The sequence below is a fragment of the Palaemon carinicauda genome, chromosome 1 (assembly GCF_036898095.1).
Source record: "Palaemon carinicauda isolate YSFRI2023 chromosome 1, ASM3689809v2, whole genome shotgun sequence".
NCBI lineage: Eukaryota > Metazoa > Arthropoda > Malacostraca > Decapoda > Palaemonidae > Palaemon > Palaemon carinicauda.
In genome coordinates, this window is record NC_090725.1 from 310,944,853 (window position 1) to 310,962,695 (window position 17,843).

Below are 17,843 nucleotides of genomic sequence, written 5' to 3' on the forward strand. Positions count from 1 at the left end.
ATCATAGGTCTTACACATAACAGTCAATTTTTAATGGCGATGTGACTGGTCTGTTTTGGAAGATGCCAAAGACTCTAAAAGGTCCTCATTATTTACCCAAGAAAACATAATTCACAACCTCATGAAATGCAGTCTAACCTTGCAGGTATTACAAAATCAAACCACTGCTGGTTCACAAGACTTCAAGAAGTGTAAAGTGCAGAAGAAGCAACTAAACATTGTTTGCTCAAACAACAAGACTTGGGTAACTCTCATTTTGTTTTATGCAGTAAGGTTGTTGGTCCTGAAGTTAAATAATATCTACTGAAGAAGATCCTCCCGCTGTAAGACTTTTTAGCCATGGACACTGCTTCTTCATGCCTTGAGGATGACGTAATGAAGGATTTAAAATTCATTACGATCATGTTTCAACTGCACAACATTCCAACCCATTGATCAGCAGGTGATCTCAAACTTAAAAGAAATGGTCCACCAATGATTAGTGGTCACTTATGATTCCAGTCATAACCTCTTAGAGGTTTTGAAAGATTATTTCCATATTGACAATGGCCTAGGATCCACGAGGTGAATTATATTTTTTTCCATACCAGACTTGGATTAATGGATGTCAACAAACTGTGATAGTACAGGACTCAGGCTATCCTTGTAGGGGATGCGATGTTTTCGAACACAGTTTGCAGCCATACACTGAAGAGAGATATGGAGCATAGGATCCACGTGTTGAGTTATATCTTGTCCAAAGTCAGCCATGATAGATGCAAAGGATTTGCCCTTTCCATTCAGGGTGTCAAAGTGTGTGCCGGCTGAAAGCAATGTGTCAATTGTCTCTTTGGAGGATTTTCCACTCTTTGCGAGTGAGTGGAGAGGCGTATTTCCACCATGATCTTTGACGTTAGAATCTGCACCGTTTTCAATCAGAAAATTGACAACATCCAGATTGGGAAATCCATCGACCTCGAAGAAGAGACCACCTAGACGGAAGCATTTAGAGCAAGCCATGTGGAGGAGAGTTCTGCCTTTGATATCTCTAGGTTTTAATCTGGCTAACTCTTGTACTCTACTGTTTCCCAATTGTACCTCGTCAGCCGAAAGTACAGATTTGGCTTTTGTTAGCAAAATGTTAAATACATTACCATAGGTAGAGCGCTCTTCATATGTATGGCATGTGCTGAGTAAGAAGAACTCATTTCTTTTTGATGGGAGATAGCTGCTTCTATTTCTCCTATGCACATGTCAAACAGACGTAGGAAACTCTCAAAATGCATTGATAAGGGAATCAAATCCTCATTTCCAGAAAGTTCATAGTCAATCAAATCAGAAAATACTTCAGTCAATGACAGAAGGAAATACATTCGCTTTGGGTCTAAAGCTTTTAGCTTCTTATCAATTATATTAAGAGTGTGCATCCACAGCGCGATGGATAGACTAAACACTCCGTCCATTGAATATTCAGTCCCCAATATAAGAAGATGGGAACACGTATCATTATGTTCAAGTCCCAACACTCTTGCTTTCACCAACAACGACTGTACATCTAGTTCCTCAATATTATCCTTTATTTCCTCTAATTCTTCCTAAGTTTCGACTTCCTTGTACCTTAAAAAAGCCGGAAAATTTTCAGTTTCCTGCCTGTTCGAAGCTCCATTGGCAACTCTGAAAATAGAGCCGATAGTAAAAGCTTCAGTTTTGAGAAACTTATTTCGTGTGAATACACAGATACTACTGTTCTTTTATAAAGGTGTTGAATATCATACACTGAAATACAAAATAAAAAAACCTAGAATCTACTAATAAAAAGTAGTTTTGAGGTACATTGTTGTCATTAGCAAATCGTGAGAAAATATTAAGTGGATTTCAAATATTTTTGGAATGACTTAAAATACTTAAACTTCAAACTAAGTACGTAGATAGAGTTCAATCCTGAGGTCTCTTATTAACCCAGCATTTTAAGCATTAACATTTCCGATAAATACATATTTAGATAATAACAATTCAGACTTACCTCTCACACATTGCTAGTCTCCAGTATTTCATAGCACTGTCTATATCTCTATTTTTGTCAAAAAGTGCCGCCCCTAGGACCTGGTAGACATTGATTCTGTCTTTGGCTGTCAAAGCCATTTGACCAAATAAATATTCCACTACCTGTATCTGGCCGCCAGAGGCTGCAGCAAGTAAAGGCGTTATTCCTGGAATGAAATCAGTGGGTATATTATTATTGCATAGTCGCTGCAAAGATTCCGAGCTAAATAAACCCTACTCTCTGATGATGTCTCAGCCAATCAGGATGTCTCATTCGTTAGCAGTGGTCACAATACATCCCTCTTACAAATTTCAAGCTGTTAACGCGGGAGACAACATGATTGGCTTTGACGTCATCAGTGGGTGGGGCTTACTTCACCCAGAATCTCTGCAGCGACTATAGTGTTATTTACATGCATGTATAGTTATGCTTTCAGGTACTCAAATGATCATACTTTTAGACAAACATAGAATATGTTATGATTTTCAAGTATTAAAAAAGTTATAAATAATCGGGAAAATAGCTAGGAATATTCATAAAGATTATATATAGCATATGAGATAAGCCCTTCGGTAAAGACGATTCAACCTCATCAATGCGTGGAGTCTGTTATTGTTAAGTGACAGCCCCATGACTCCCAACCTACAAGCAGTGACTGAACATTGGGTTTTTACCTGAACTATCAGCATCCATATTGGCATGATTATCGAGCAACATTTTGACCAACTCAAGGTGTCCTAACTCTGCACATTTGTACAGTGTAGTTTTTCTATCATGATTCTTTTTGTTCACATCAGCTCCAATACTTATGAGGTACTTCACTACTTGTATATGACCACGAATACCTGCAGCCATCATACAAGTACCCCTTAACCTATCAGTAATTTCAATATCTGGAAAGAAAATAAATAAATCAATATAAATTGGATGATTGAGATGAGATAAGGAATAGGCAAATCATAGAATAACTAATCTAAACTAACAATTGTTTAAGTTATTACAAAATATTCATTTTTAGAGTTGGTGATCTTTTTTTAGAGCAAGCCATGAGGAGGAGAGTTCTGCCTTCGATATCTCTAGGTTTTAATCTGGCCAACTTTTGTACTCGACTGCTTCCCAATTGTACCCAATTTGATGATTGAGATGAGATGAGAAATAGTCAAATCATAGGATAACTAATGGAAACTAACAATTGCTCAAGTTATTACAAACGATTTTTAGAGCTTGGCAATCAGCCTAATTAAGTATTAATGGAAACAATTGCATTTCAATCCATTCGCCTTCTCAAGACCAGAGTGTAAAGGAACTCACCTGCCCCATGTTCTACCAGAAGTTTGGTAATGGCGGTACATCCCAGCTGACATGCTGCATTAACCGGAGTCGAGCTCAATTCGTGTATGGTATTAACGTTAGCCCCTTTGAACAAGAGATATTTAACAAGCACTATGTTTCTGCTTTTAACTGCACACCACAATGGACACATCCCTTCCACATACTCGCCATGGAAGAAAACTGTAAGGAAAAAGTTATTCCAGCCTCAGTGTGTTTTTTTTTTGCCCCTGAATTTACTGAGCCCCATTATTATTATTACTTACTTACTTACTTAGCTACAACCCTAGTTGGAAAAGCAGGATGCTATAAGCCCAGGGGCCTAACAGGGTAAATAACCCAGTGAGTGAAAGAAACAAGGAAATATAAAATATTCTAAGAACTGTAACATTAAGATAGATATTTCCTATATAAACAATAAAAGTTTTAACAAAATAAGAGGAAGAGAAATCAGATAGAATAGTGTGCCCGAGCGTAACCTCAAGCAAGAGAACTCTTACCCAAGACAGTGGAAGACCATGGTACAGAGGCTATGGCGCTACCCAAGACACAGTGGTTTAATTCTTGAGTGTCCTTCTCCTAGAAGAGCTGCTTACCATAGCTAAACAATCTCGTCTACCCTTACCAAGAGGAAAGTAGCCACTGAACAAATGCAGTAGTCAACGTCTTGAAAGAAGAATTGTATGAAAATTTGTGTTGTCAAGTGTATGAGGAAAGAATAGGCCAGACTATTCTGTGTATGTGTAGGCAAAGATGAATTAAGCCGTAACCAGAGAGAGGGATCCAATATAGTACTTTCCGATCAGTCAAAGGACTCAATAACTCAATAACGCAAGAGGCTATGGCACTGCCCGGGGATTTCTGAATGTTGATAAATTAGGAGAGAAATCACAATATGACTTGCTGCACGTTGAATGAGAGAAACAGCAATGCACTACACTCTCTGTCCATGAAAAAGAGAAATGATAAAAGTGCAGTTATTATCATTTACAGAATTATATATCTCTTACCCATGCCATGCTCTTCAATATCTGCATTCAGTACTTCAACGAGGTACCTGGTACAGTCGACGTGCCCATAGGTAGATGCCATAACCAAGGGTCCATGGCATTCGTTCATGGAATTTCTAGTGCAAAAAGAGGCTTGACTGTGGTTGTCCTCTGAAATCAATTGTTACACTAATTACATTGAAATCAAGGCATAAGAAATATTAAGAGATAATAATAATAATAATAATAATAATAATAATAATAATAATAATAATAATAATAATAATAATAATAATAATAATAATAATAAAAACAAAAATGAAATAATAATACATACATACATACATATACCAAAGGCACTTCCCCCAATTTTGGGGGGTAGCCGACATCAACAAGAAACAAAACAAAAAAGGGGACCTCTACTCTCTACGTTCCTCCAGCCTAATAATAATAATAATAATAATAATAATAATAATAATAATAATAATAATAATAATAATAGTAATAATAATAATAATAATAATAATAATTATATTAAAAATAATGATAATAATAACAGTAATAAGGATGATGATAATAATAGTAATAATACTAATATTAATAATAATAAAAATGATAATAATAATAATAATAATAATAATAATAACAATGATGATAATAATAATAATAATAATAATAATAATAATAAGAAGAAGAAGAAGAAGAAGAAGAAGAAGAAGAATTGTGAAGATAGATTCAACCATTTAAGTGTGGCTTCCTTCTTTAATTTTATTCAATTTAAGGAAATTCATGAATCTTTCAAACAAAAGAAAATTATCAGAAGGGCTTCTACTTCTGTCTTATGAATATAAATTCCTTATTATTCATTGCAATTATTTTTTTTTGTGGAAATGCTTTTTAATATTTGCCTTTGTTATGACTTTGCTGCAAAGCTGCAGCAAATGTTTTTTATGTTGAACAGGCTGACATAAGTCTTTTTATAGTTTATATATGATATATTTTAGATGATTTATTGTTCATTTGTTCTCGTTATTTATTTATTTCCTTATTTCCTTTTCTCACTTGGCTATTTATCCCTGTTGGAGCCCTTGGGCCTATAGCATCTTGCTTTTCCAACTAGGGTTGTAGCTTAGCTGATAATAATAATAATAATAATAACAATAATAATAATAATAATAATAATAATCCGTTGTATTCAAATCTAATCTACCCTCAACCACATATATCCAGGTATGCATGTATTCTAACGCTCTTTTCTTCCTTTGTCATCATCATCTCCTCCTACTCCTATTGATGCAAAGGGCCTCGGTTAGATTTCGTCAGTCGTCTCTATCCTGAGCTTTTAAATCAATACCTCTCCATTCATCAACTCCTACTTCATCTTAGTCGTCAGCTATGTAGACCTAGGTCTTCCAACTCTTCTGGTATCTTGAGCAGCCCAGTTAAATGTTTGGTGAACTATTTTCTCTTGGGGAGTGCGAAGAGCATGCCCAAATCATCTCCATCTACCCCTCACTATGATCTCATCCATATATGGCACTCTAGTAATCTATTATAGTTTCATTTCAAATCTTATCCCGCCATTTAACTCGCAATATCCTTCTGAGGGCTTTGTTCTCAAATCTACAAAATCTGTTGGATAATGTTTTTCAGTGTCATATCACATCAACCATACTAAACCGATATATAGACTGATATTTATAAGTAATTTCAGGCGATTTGATATCCAAAGTTTACTTAACCTATCCATTGTATGATTTGTTTTTCTTTAATCTCAAATATATATATATATATATATATATATATATATATATATATATATATATATATATATATATATATATATATATATATATATATATTATTGGATCATGTCAAGATTAGCAAACCCAACATTTCCATGTCAAGAATAGGGAGCCCAATTTTCACATATAAAGGACAACGAACTCGATGATGGTTGAGTTCGCTAATCTTGACACGATCCATGTATATATATATATATATATATATATATATATATATATATATATGTGTGTGTGTGTGTGTGTGTGTGTGTATGTGTGTATATATAATCTTTTTCTTGGGTCTAAATGCAAGCATTCTGTGCTTGCAATATGTATCTACAGCTCTTAGCCGGAATTTATAGTGTCCGAGCGTAAACACTGGAGTTCATTTTTCCTTGAAGGAAGCTTTCTTTAGAGACAGGTCGAAAACCTTTGAAAACAACTATAAAGCCAGATTAAGAGATTGACAGTAAGACAGGGATAAGTCTCCCATTTTCCCTCACCCTTTCTTTACGACTCTACTTGCTGGGATAAGATCACCTTGATTATCCTCAACACACACACACACACACACACACACACACACACATATATATATATATATATATATATATATATATATATATATATATATATATATATATATATATATATATATATATATATATATGTATATATATATATATATATATATATATGTATATATATATATATATATATATATATATATATATATATATATATATATATGTATATATATATATATATATACATATATATATATATATATATATATATATATATCTATATATATATATATATATATATATATATATATATATATATATATGTATCGAAAACTGACATCTAAGCATAAACCATGCTTATAATGAACTTGGAAGAGTTATTTGATGAAATTACCTTTTAAATCTTTTTAATTGTTCTGCCCAATAGTCAGATACTTTCACTGCCGACATTTCAGTCCTCGTGGTGTGAGGGTCACATCCGTCAATCAAGGGTCTTTCAGCTCATAAGATTAGGATTTCCTAAAGGAAATGTCACTTAAATCTTCTCTCTCTCTCTCTCTCTCTCTCTCTCTCTCTCTCTCTCTCTATATATATATATATATATATATATATATATATATATATATATATATATATATATATATATACACATATATGTGTGTGTGTGCGTGTAGAAATCACGAAAGCTGACATGTGATGAATATGAAATATATTACATATATACTATATATATATATATATATATATATATATATATATATATATATATACTTATATATATATATATATATATATATATATACTTATATATATATATATATATATATATATATATATATATATATATAGTATTTTTTCAAAGTTGGGTATTTCCTTTCATGCATAAAAGTTTAATTTAAACAGTGTTCTTCTTAAAACATATTTGTTGAAGTCATCTAGAGCAGGATGATGCGTTGTTCTTTCTCGAAATTTAGGTTTTCTACATTCTTCTTGCGTGATTATTCGACAAACTATGATTTTATTAACATTTGTGGCTTCAAACGTGTGAATACATGCTTTAGTTACATCAGTAAAAGGGTCGCTGTTCTTCATTGTGAAATACTTGAAGAAACTGTGTACTGTTTCCACGAGTTGGTTAAGTTTCCAATCGTTCAAGTTTGATAGCTCATGCAGTCTTAAGCAGTCCATTTTATACTCCAAGATCAACCATTCTGGGGATTAAATATGGCTCACTGATCTTTACCTGATAAATTTACCCTTGTGACCTTCAAGATTTCAAATTCACCATCTGCCAGAGTCTTATTACGACAATAGGATAAAACAGGCAAATGATCATATGAAATATATGTTTGACAAGAATAACAGGAGAGAGAGAGAGAGAGAGAGAGAGAGAGAGAGAGAGAGAGAGAGAGAGACTGGCTTGATTTAACTTCTGGTTAATCGTAGCCACCTCTGGTTCATCCTGTGAGATTAGTCAAAAGAGAACGACATCTGTCATAAAGGAGCTACGTTTTATCAGTTTCACTCAGATTGGATGGATCTGTCCAAGGTCTATAGATTAAGGAGGTCTTCTCAACCCCGACCAAAAATATGACTCTTCTGCGCAGGTACAGACTGTGACGTAGGCAGGACCTATAGGTGCGGCCAAGGTCTATAGACTATTTCCACCCAAGCATACCAAAGGTCGATCACCCCTTGACCGGGCAGTTGTTTACAAGCAAACGTGGTGTACACTTCCGCCTTGCTGATTAAAGCTGTTTTATATATAACAAAATGCCCAGTAATTGTGCAGTTTTCGGATGCTTCTCATATAGAGGGAAAAGTAAGGATCTCAATTTTCATAAATTCCCTAAGGACATCATTACAAGGAAAACGTGGATTCAGCTGTGCAAACGAGAAGATCTTATTAATGGGGAAAACGCTCAGATATGTAGTAAACACTTTGAAGCTGATGCATTTAAAAGGAATTTGATGTATGAATTGCTGAATCAACCAGTGCCTCGATCTCTCATCAGAATAAAGAAAGAATCTGTACCGATGATGCATTTACCTACAACTGGACATTCACATGCTCACAAGGTAAGAAACCAGTATCGTGTATTGTTGGTTAAACATTAAGATATAAATGACGCTGTAATCAACTTACATAGATTATAATTATCGTATATCCTCTTTATTATTCATCAGTAATCGGGAAATCGCGGAATCAGTTGTTTTCCTCATATATAGTTAAAAAATGTTTTTTTTTTTTTTTTTTTTTTTTTTTTTTTTTTTTTTTTTTTTTTTTTTTTTTTTTTAATTCACCGTGAAAAAGCACCATTCATAAATTTTAATTCAGATTTTTACATATTCAATAATGTCAGAAAGTTATAATAGTATTGTTCTCTATACAAGTCCATTTTTTTTATTAATTCAATTTTAATTTTAATCAGATACGTCCAGGATGGTAAGAGCCGAAAAAAAGAGGACAAAAACGACGTGTAGATGAAATCCTTAGTCAAGAGCACGACGAAACAGGGAAGATTTTTGTACATGAAGTCAAATCGGTGCCCACGATTGAAGATTTGCAACGTATAATTGAGCAACTGGAAAAGGAGAGAGATGATATCAAACGGAAGTGGGAAGAATATGAGGTAAAGTGGAAATGTGAAAAAGAGCAGTAGGAAGTTAAGGAAAGCTGTTTTGCTATAGAAAGGGCTAGATGGGAAAATGAAAAAGCTAAATGGTTGGATAATAAGGTCAAGTGGGAAAAAGAAAAGGAAAACTGGGAAAAAGAGAAAACAGCGATGTATGTTAAGTTTAATGAGATGTATGCATCAGCAACTGCTGTAGTAAAAGCTAATTTAAAGAAATACTTTTCACCCAAACAAGTAGCATGTCTTGTCACTGGAAGTAATATTAATACTTGGAAAGACGATGATATCAACAAAGCCTTAACGTTACACAGATTGAGTCCAAAAGCTTATAAGTTTTTAAGAGAAGAGTGGAAATGACCTTTTCCTTCTTTATCAACTTTATAGGGCTGATCAAGTAAGATAGCTGTAGAACCTGGAATTTTGGAATCGGTAATCCACTTATCAAAAATAAAATCAGAGTTAATGCTGGAACACGAGCGTCTGTGTGTAATTTCATTTGACGAGTGCAGTGTTGCACAAATTTGGAATTAGCGATAAAGGCGCGGACACTTTGTATGATCCTAAATCCAAAGTACAATGCGCAATGATCAGAGGACTTACGATTTCCTGGAAACAAATTATTTATTATAATTTCGACACTAACATGAAATAAGATCTCTTTTTTTAAATTGACTGATTTAATTAGCGAGTGTTTTTAAAAGCAATGATATCCCATTACCATACGAAGTGATTAAATTTTTTGTTAGATGTCGTACATTTTTTAGAATTCGTGTTTTAAATAGGAATATTAGTTCATCAAGAAAAGCGCAGAATAAAATGAAAAAGCTCGCAACGTGATATAGAACATAACTGAAATATATATTGTGTATATATCATTATTTATTTTATGAATTTAAACTGTCTGTTGCTCGACAAATTTCAGTTATTTACATCATCAAATATTTGTTTGGTTGTTTGAGTGTAATGAAGTTATGTATTTGTAATCTTACTTTTATTATCCTAAAAGAATAAAATATAAATCTTCGAAAAGGTTGAAAAATACAAAGCAGAAAGCATGGTTCCTTTATTTTCTTATGGAAGTTCCACAGCTTACTCAGCCACAGTTAAGTCTGAGTGACGTCATCGCTCTGACCGACCCGACTCCCACCATCCGGCTACCTGCGCGCTAAGGTGACCTGAGAAGACCTCTTATATCTATAGACCTTGGATCTGTCTAAGTACTGTGTTCTTTTTCCCTTAAATTAGTCGAATCATTTTGACGCGAGTACGCTATACAGTGGGTCAGAAATCGTCTCAGCAGCAACGACAGATTGGTTTTACTATAGGTGAAAGCTGATTATTCTGTCAAAACCTTAGCAGTAATGAAAGTCCTTCAAAAACAAGGAATAGAAGAATCTTATGTTAGAATATTTTAAGATATCTATACAGGAAGTATAGGGAGTTAGAAAGGGAGACCCCCATCTCTCCTAAACTATTCACAGAATGCCTATAGTAGAAAAATTTTACAAGCCAACTTCAAGCTCATTTGCGGCCTTGCCGATTCTCCTTAATCACAATGCCTTCGCTTCAATAAGAGAAGGGAAGGAAAATGACAAAACAGGAGATATGGCATACACGTTGCCATATCTTCACTGGGTCAGTTCACTGAGACCTTTGGTCAAATCCTATTAAATGCTTGAAGAGTTGCTTCCGCATTCATTGCCTCTCACAGTAGCCTTCCGTAAATACCATGGAGAGTTCCCACGTCGTGTTTTTCGCCTAGAAGAATGAAAAATGGTATAAAATGTCGATCAGTTTTTTTTTTTTTCTGATGGGAAAGGAATAATGAAACTGTTAGATTTGTAATAGACCAAACAATCAAACATGTCACAGACGCAACAACATATCAAAAACGACTTTGTTTCAGATTTACAAGGAAAATTGGGTCAAGGTTATTAAGCATACTGATAACATTATAAAGGAAGACATGAATAATTAAGTCTGTATTAACTAATTCATTGAATCTTTTGTGACAGAACTAACTTCATCTGACGAAGAGTCACCATAACCACGTTTGATAACTGAACCTTTGTTTCAAAAACTTTTTTTTTTTTATTAATTAATTAAACTCTAAAACCATACAATCACCAATGTAAATATACTACATTAAACTTAGTTCATTAAATCCTTTGTAAAGAGTCCTGTCTTTTAATAATTAATCGGAATTGAGAAATTAATTTATTTTATATCAAAATTAAGATTATTTCTGTTAGTGCGACAACCTTTTTATAACAATTTTGTTCTTTGTTACATCTAAGTTTTAACTTGTCACCACGTGGTTGAAAACAAAAACAGCGAAGGAAGAATTTAGAGAGTATCAAATTGAAGGATTATATTCTTAGACCGTCCAAATCCGGGAGAATGACTTATTAGCTGACCCTTTTCTCCTTTCCTTGGCTCGCCCATTGATTAAATCGGTCCAGCCAGGTGTGCTTTGAAAATGACCTGAAGAGTACTGGCAACGCCGCCAATAAATGGTTTGAATATAGGAGAAGTTTTTAAGAATTTACACTAGGAAAATGTAGGAATAAATGTTGATGGGGAATACCTCAACAACTTAACATCTGCAGAGGATATAGTTGTGCTTAGTGAATCATGGGAGGGATTACAAAAGATGTAGAAGATTCGAATAGAGAAAGAAGAAATGTAGGACTTAAAATGAATGTGTAAAACTAATATAGTGTTTAATGAAATAACACTAAGGGGACAGAAAAGAACCACATGGATACGAGAGTAAATTAGAGTAGAGGATATTCTAACATGTAATAAAAAGAAATGGACATGGGAAGGACACATAAGTAGAATGAGACAATAGAAGGACAATACTACCGCTAGAGAGTTATGGGGTCCTTTGACCGGCCAGACCGCACTACATTGGATCCTTCTCTCTGGTTACGGTCCTTTCTCTTTGCCTATACATACGCCGAATAGTCTGGCCTATTCTTTACAGATTCTCCTCTGTCCTCATACACCTGATAACACTGAGATTACCAAACAATTCTTCTTCGTTCAATGGGTTAACTACTGCACCGTAATTGTTCAGTGGCTACTTTCCTCTTGGTAAGGGCAGAAGAGACTCTTTAGCTAAGGTTGGCAGCTCTTCTGGGAGAAGGACACTCAAAAATAAAACCATTCTTCTCTAGTCTTGGGTAGTGCCATAGCCTTTGTACCATGGTCTTCCACTATCTTGGGTAAGAGTTCTCTTGCTTGAGAGTACACTCAGGCACACTATTCTATCTGATTTCTCTTCCTCTTGTTTTGTGAAAGCTTTTATAATTTATATAGGAAATGTTTATTTTAATGTTCTTACTCTTCTCAAAATATTTTATTTTTCATTGTTTCCTTTCATGTAAGAAAAAGAAATGGACACATAATTAGAATGAGACAATAGAAGGACATTAAGAATAACAGAATGGGTCCCAAGATATTGTAAAAGAAACAGGGGAACGAAGATAAAATGATGGATTGACGTACTAAGAAAGTTTGCGGGCATGGATTAGCATAAAAATACCACAAATAAACGCTAGTGGAAGGACATGTCTAAGGCCTTTGTCCTGTAATGATCTAGTAACGACTAATTTTGAGAATATATATATATATATATATATATATATATATATATATATATATAAATATATATATATATATATATATATATATATATATATATATATATATTTATAGTGTGTATGTATACATGTATATATGGGTGTGTATTCATATATATATATATATATATATATATATATATATATATATATATATATATATATATATATATATATATATATACATATATATTTATATATATATATATATATATATATATATATATATATATAGTGTGTATGTAAACATGTATATATGGGTGTGTATGCATATATATATATATATATATATATATATGTATATATATATATATATATATATATATATATATATATATATATATATATATATATATATATATTTATATATATAAATATATATATATATATATATATAGAGAGAGAGAGAGAGAGAGAGAGAGAGAGAGAGAGAGAGAGAGAGAGAGAGAGAGAGAGAGAGAGAGAAGCGAAACATCCAAAAGAGCTTTACATTTTTTCTTCGTTCATTTCCACACATATGCAGTTTCTATGCATAGCTTTATAAATGCATAGAAACTGCAGAGGATTGAAAATGCACAAAAAAAAGAGAGAAAGTATTGATAACAGACCACAATCTTGCCTTGGCGATGGTTTGCATGAAAATAGGAGCAGAAATATACTAAAAGGGAGTTTGGGAAGAATGTATATATTACAGACGGAGAAAGTCTTAGAGAATATAGGGAAGAGATAAAAGATATCATAGAGAGTAGAGACGTAAAGAGGATGAAAAAATTTGATAAGGTACTAAAAGGGGAAGAAAATACAAATAAAACTATAATGGATGAACGATAAAAAGCGAGAAGAAATAAATAAGAAAAAACAGACAAAAACATTACATGATAAAACACAAATCGCAATAAAGAAAACAACGTGGGAAAATGAATAAAGTCTAATGAAGTAAAACAGAATAGGAACAAAATATTCAAAAGAATTAGTGAACTAAAGAGAGGAAGAGAAAAATGAAGAAATACAAATAATTATGAAAATAGAGAAAAATTGTTAAAAGAAGAAGCAGAAATTTCAACATATATTCTGGGGGAAAACATTGACAAAGGACATGACAATAGAATGAAAGGTTTGGAGTAATGAAGAAAGATTGAAATACATGGAGGAGTTAAAGGAAATAGAAAAGGAAGAAAAACGCTGATATTCCCTAGAGAATAAAAAGGCAAATAACACCAATGTATAAACTCAACATAAGTGAGGAAAAAGTTGAGATATATAAGATGAAAAATGTTAAGGCAGCAGGACCCAATGCAACATAAGATAAATGAGAAAAACAAGCCTGAAAGGTGGAAAAGATAAAAAAAAGATTATAAAAAAGTAAAGAAACCCTCAGTTGAAGATTTAAGACCAATAACCCTTACAAATACATCAAATAAAATATTTATGTCTGTTATGAAAGTCAAAATAGAAGACCCCCAGAGAAAATCATGGAAATGACAGAAACACAAGCTGGATTTACAAAAGAGGGAAGAGTTGATATTGCATGGAAGAAATTTACAAAAGGAAAGAAAACTTAATTGCAATTTCAATAAACTTTAATAATCCACATGACACAACTGATAGAGAGGAAATAATAGAAAGCATGGAAGAATTTAGATTGTACTCAAAATCAATACAAGAAATCTAAGGGAAAAACGAAAATCATTGTAAATATGATCTAGAAAAAGGATATTATTATTATTATTATTATTATTATTATTATTATTATTATTATTATTATTACTAGCTAATCTACAACCATAGCTTGAAAATCAAGATGTTATAACCCCAAGCCCTTTGACCGAGAAAAAATAGCCCAGTGAGGAAAGGAAACAAGGAATAAACTACAAGAAAAGTAATAAACAATCAAAAATATTTCAAAAACAGTGACAACAGTTAAAAGGAAATTATTGCAAGGGATGGAAATTTAAATATAAATAAAAATGACCTTGACCTTTACCTTTCAAAATTTTATAATTTCCTGATTTTTACATAAGTTATTCCCCGCAAATTTTATTACTCTACGATTAAAATTCTGGCCAGGAAGCTGTTCACAAGCAATCACACACACACACAAACACTAACAGCGGTGAAAACATAACCTCCTTCCAACTTCGTTGGCGCAGGTAATAAGTGCATAATCAGACCAATCTCAACCTTTCTTTATTTCCGAAAAAAAAATTGTAAAATCAAGAGATTTTCTCTTTAATGCAAAAATCAAATGCAGTAAACTAGCTAAATTAGCTATACCTAAATAATAAACCTAACCGGGGAAATTTTACTTAGTAAACAATCTATCACGAAATGTGATAAAAATCTAAATATTCAAACTTTTATGCTTTAAAGAATTGGAATCCATCACGCTTTTATTTTCACAATCTCATTCAGAACAAAGAACTGAATGTTACAAAACACCGCAATATTATTATTACTATTACTAGCCAAGCTACAACCCTAGTTGGAAAAGCAAGATGCTATAAGCCCAAAGGGCTCCAATAAGGAAAAATAGCTCAGTGAGGAAAGGAAATAAGTAAATAAATAAATGATAAGAACAAATTAACAATAAATCGTTCTACAAACAGTAACAACGTCAAAACAGAGGTAATATATAAACTATAAAAAGACATATGTCAGCCTGTTCAGCATAAAAACATTTGCTGCAACTGTGAAATATTGCGAAATATGAATATCATGATACAACATGTGGAAATTCGATACCGAGTAACTATGAAAAATTATATTATGGCGTCACAAACATGAATAAATTGAACAATCAAGCTAGGACCATAGAGTGCCAGACAATGGGTGCTGATGACTCAGCAGGTAGACCTATAGGCTCACCTACCCCCCCTCCCTCTACCCATCCTTAGCTCACAAGAATGGTGTGATTGCATTGACCAAAGGAACTAACGAGTTTGAGCGGGACTCTAACCCCAGAGTGGCGATCATCAATCAGGGAGCAATATTGTGAAATCAGAATATCACACCATGTGGATGAAGTATATTTCAAGAGATTTTTTTTTTCCCGCGTAACAATTAAAATTATATCATGTTGTCACAAACATGTATAAATTGGACAAATAATTTCATTTACCTTCCGGAGACAGACAAACGAATCAATGGGTCGCTTCGCTGCGGCCATATTTTGTATTTTTTTCTAAACACAATTGAAGCACTACGAGATTAATGTATCCGGAGAATCTGTTGTCTCGATCTTCTGTATTCCTTGAAAGAAGAAAGTCAACACAATAGGTTACCAGCCAAGGTAGGAAAATCCAGTGGTACCCGAACTATCGCAAAATAAAACTGGACTTTTCCTACTGTTCTCTGGTCTGTGATAAACAGAGATTAGTCCAGTAGATTGCCTGGAGGATACCTCTGGACACGGGGCTTGTAGACAAACTGTCTTATTCTTAATCAACCAAGATAAACGTAGAAAAGGACGGTAGTGTCTTAGAATATGGATAATCCCTGATAGAGACAAGCAGGGACTTGGCTCCTGAAGGTCACTGTAGGGCCAAGGATCTTGACCTGTGGATTTATCCCAGAAAGCCGTAAAGGGTTAAAAGGCTTAATTTTCAGGTATAGATTTACCCTTCTAGTCACTGCGTGGCAATATGGAACAGGGGGCTTTAAACATCAAAGACCTTCCAGGTTGTGTTGTTGTTGTTGGTGTATTAAAGCCAACATTTCTTGTTGGCACGGGCCTTTCTATTGTTCGGCCCGTAGGTAATCAAACACAAAAAAATAGGTACTAAGTTAAAATTGCCCAGCCTTACTGCTGGACACGGGCTTTTGTGTAGCAGCCCGTAGTATTTATTGCCCTAAGTAGGCAATAGTGTCACAGCAGTACCAGTCTCTCATGTCTGGATTTGCAGCCGCTCAGCTCCTTGAGCGTAGCTGCAGGTGCGACCGCTCAGCCCCTTGAGCATAGTCGCCAGGTTGGCAAAGATAGGTCTTGCAACTGCTCAGCCCCTTGAGCGTGGTTGCCAGTGTGGTCGCTCAGCACCAAGAGCATGACCTTGCGGACCAAAAAGCAGGACCATTTGGAGCCGAAATGAAAGGTTTCAGTAGTAGGTAAAAGTGTTGATAGTAGTAAGTCCCAGTAAGTAGGAGAGACTGGGAGAGGAGGGAAGAATTCGAGTAGTAGGAAAAAGTGGCAGATTTAAGCATAGATGCCTATCTCTGCACCGGGGAGGGTGAAACTAAGGGACTGAGGAGGGAATGAATTACAGAGGAGGGAGTCTTAGCAAGGGAGCAGACTTTGACTAGTAGTTGCAGTACTAGGGGGATCAAGGTATCCACTGGCAGGGCCTCTGCCAGGGATAAGATGGCAGATATTGCTGGGGGTTGGGGAGGAGATTGCACAGCGCTGGAGGTTGGCTCTTCAGCTGGGCTAGCAACAGCGCTGGGTTCTTGGTCCGTGGCTGCAGTAGGGGCTCCTGGAGGGGGAGTCTCGGATTGTCGCCTGGGAGGCCTGGTTCGCTGAATCCGCTGGGGTTTTGGTGCCTGCCTTGGTGCAGCCTCAGGTTTGTTAGGTGTCTGCCTTGGTGCAGCCTCAGGTTTGTTAGGTGTCTGCCTTGGTGCAGCCTCAGGTTTGGTCGGTGGGGCTGCCAGTGGGGTTGGTAGCCTCTTCAAGAATTCAGGACACTTCTTGTTCCATGCATGGTGAGGTCCCGCACAATTGGGACATTTTGCCTGAGTTTTTGTCCCATTCCGATGTGCGTCAATGCAGTCCTGTGTGGGATGGCGGTGGCTGCAGACTCCGCATGTTGTAGGGTTCCTGCACTCTTCTTTATGGTGCCCATAGCGCTGGCAGTTGTAACAGCGCAGTGGTTCTTGCTTTGGACTTCTGATGGGAAACTTCCCCCAGAGGCCCAAATC

The 17,843-nt window shown here is 34.6% G+C and overlaps 1 protein-coding gene across 1 annotated transcript in view; it reads right to left on the minus strand.

Annotated features, from left to right (window-relative positions):
* Positions 1-597: 597 nt before the first annotated feature.
* Positions 598-17,843, minus strand: part of LOC137640293 (protein fem-1 homolog A-like) — a 104,771-nt gene continuing 87,525 nt past the window's right edge. The window contains exons 2-6 of the mRNA XM_068372922.1: positions 4,363-4,512; positions 3,335-3,439; positions 2,698-2,916; positions 2,003-2,189; positions 598-1,222 (exon numbers count right to left, since the gene is read on the minus strand). Of these exons, the coding sequence (XP_068229023.1) occupies positions 598-1,222; positions 2,003-2,189; positions 2,698-2,916; positions 3,335-3,439; positions 4,363-4,512 (1,286 nt within the window). The remainder of the gene's footprint in view (positions 1,223-2,002; positions 2,190-2,697; positions 2,917-3,334; positions 3,440-4,362; positions 4,513-17,843) is intronic.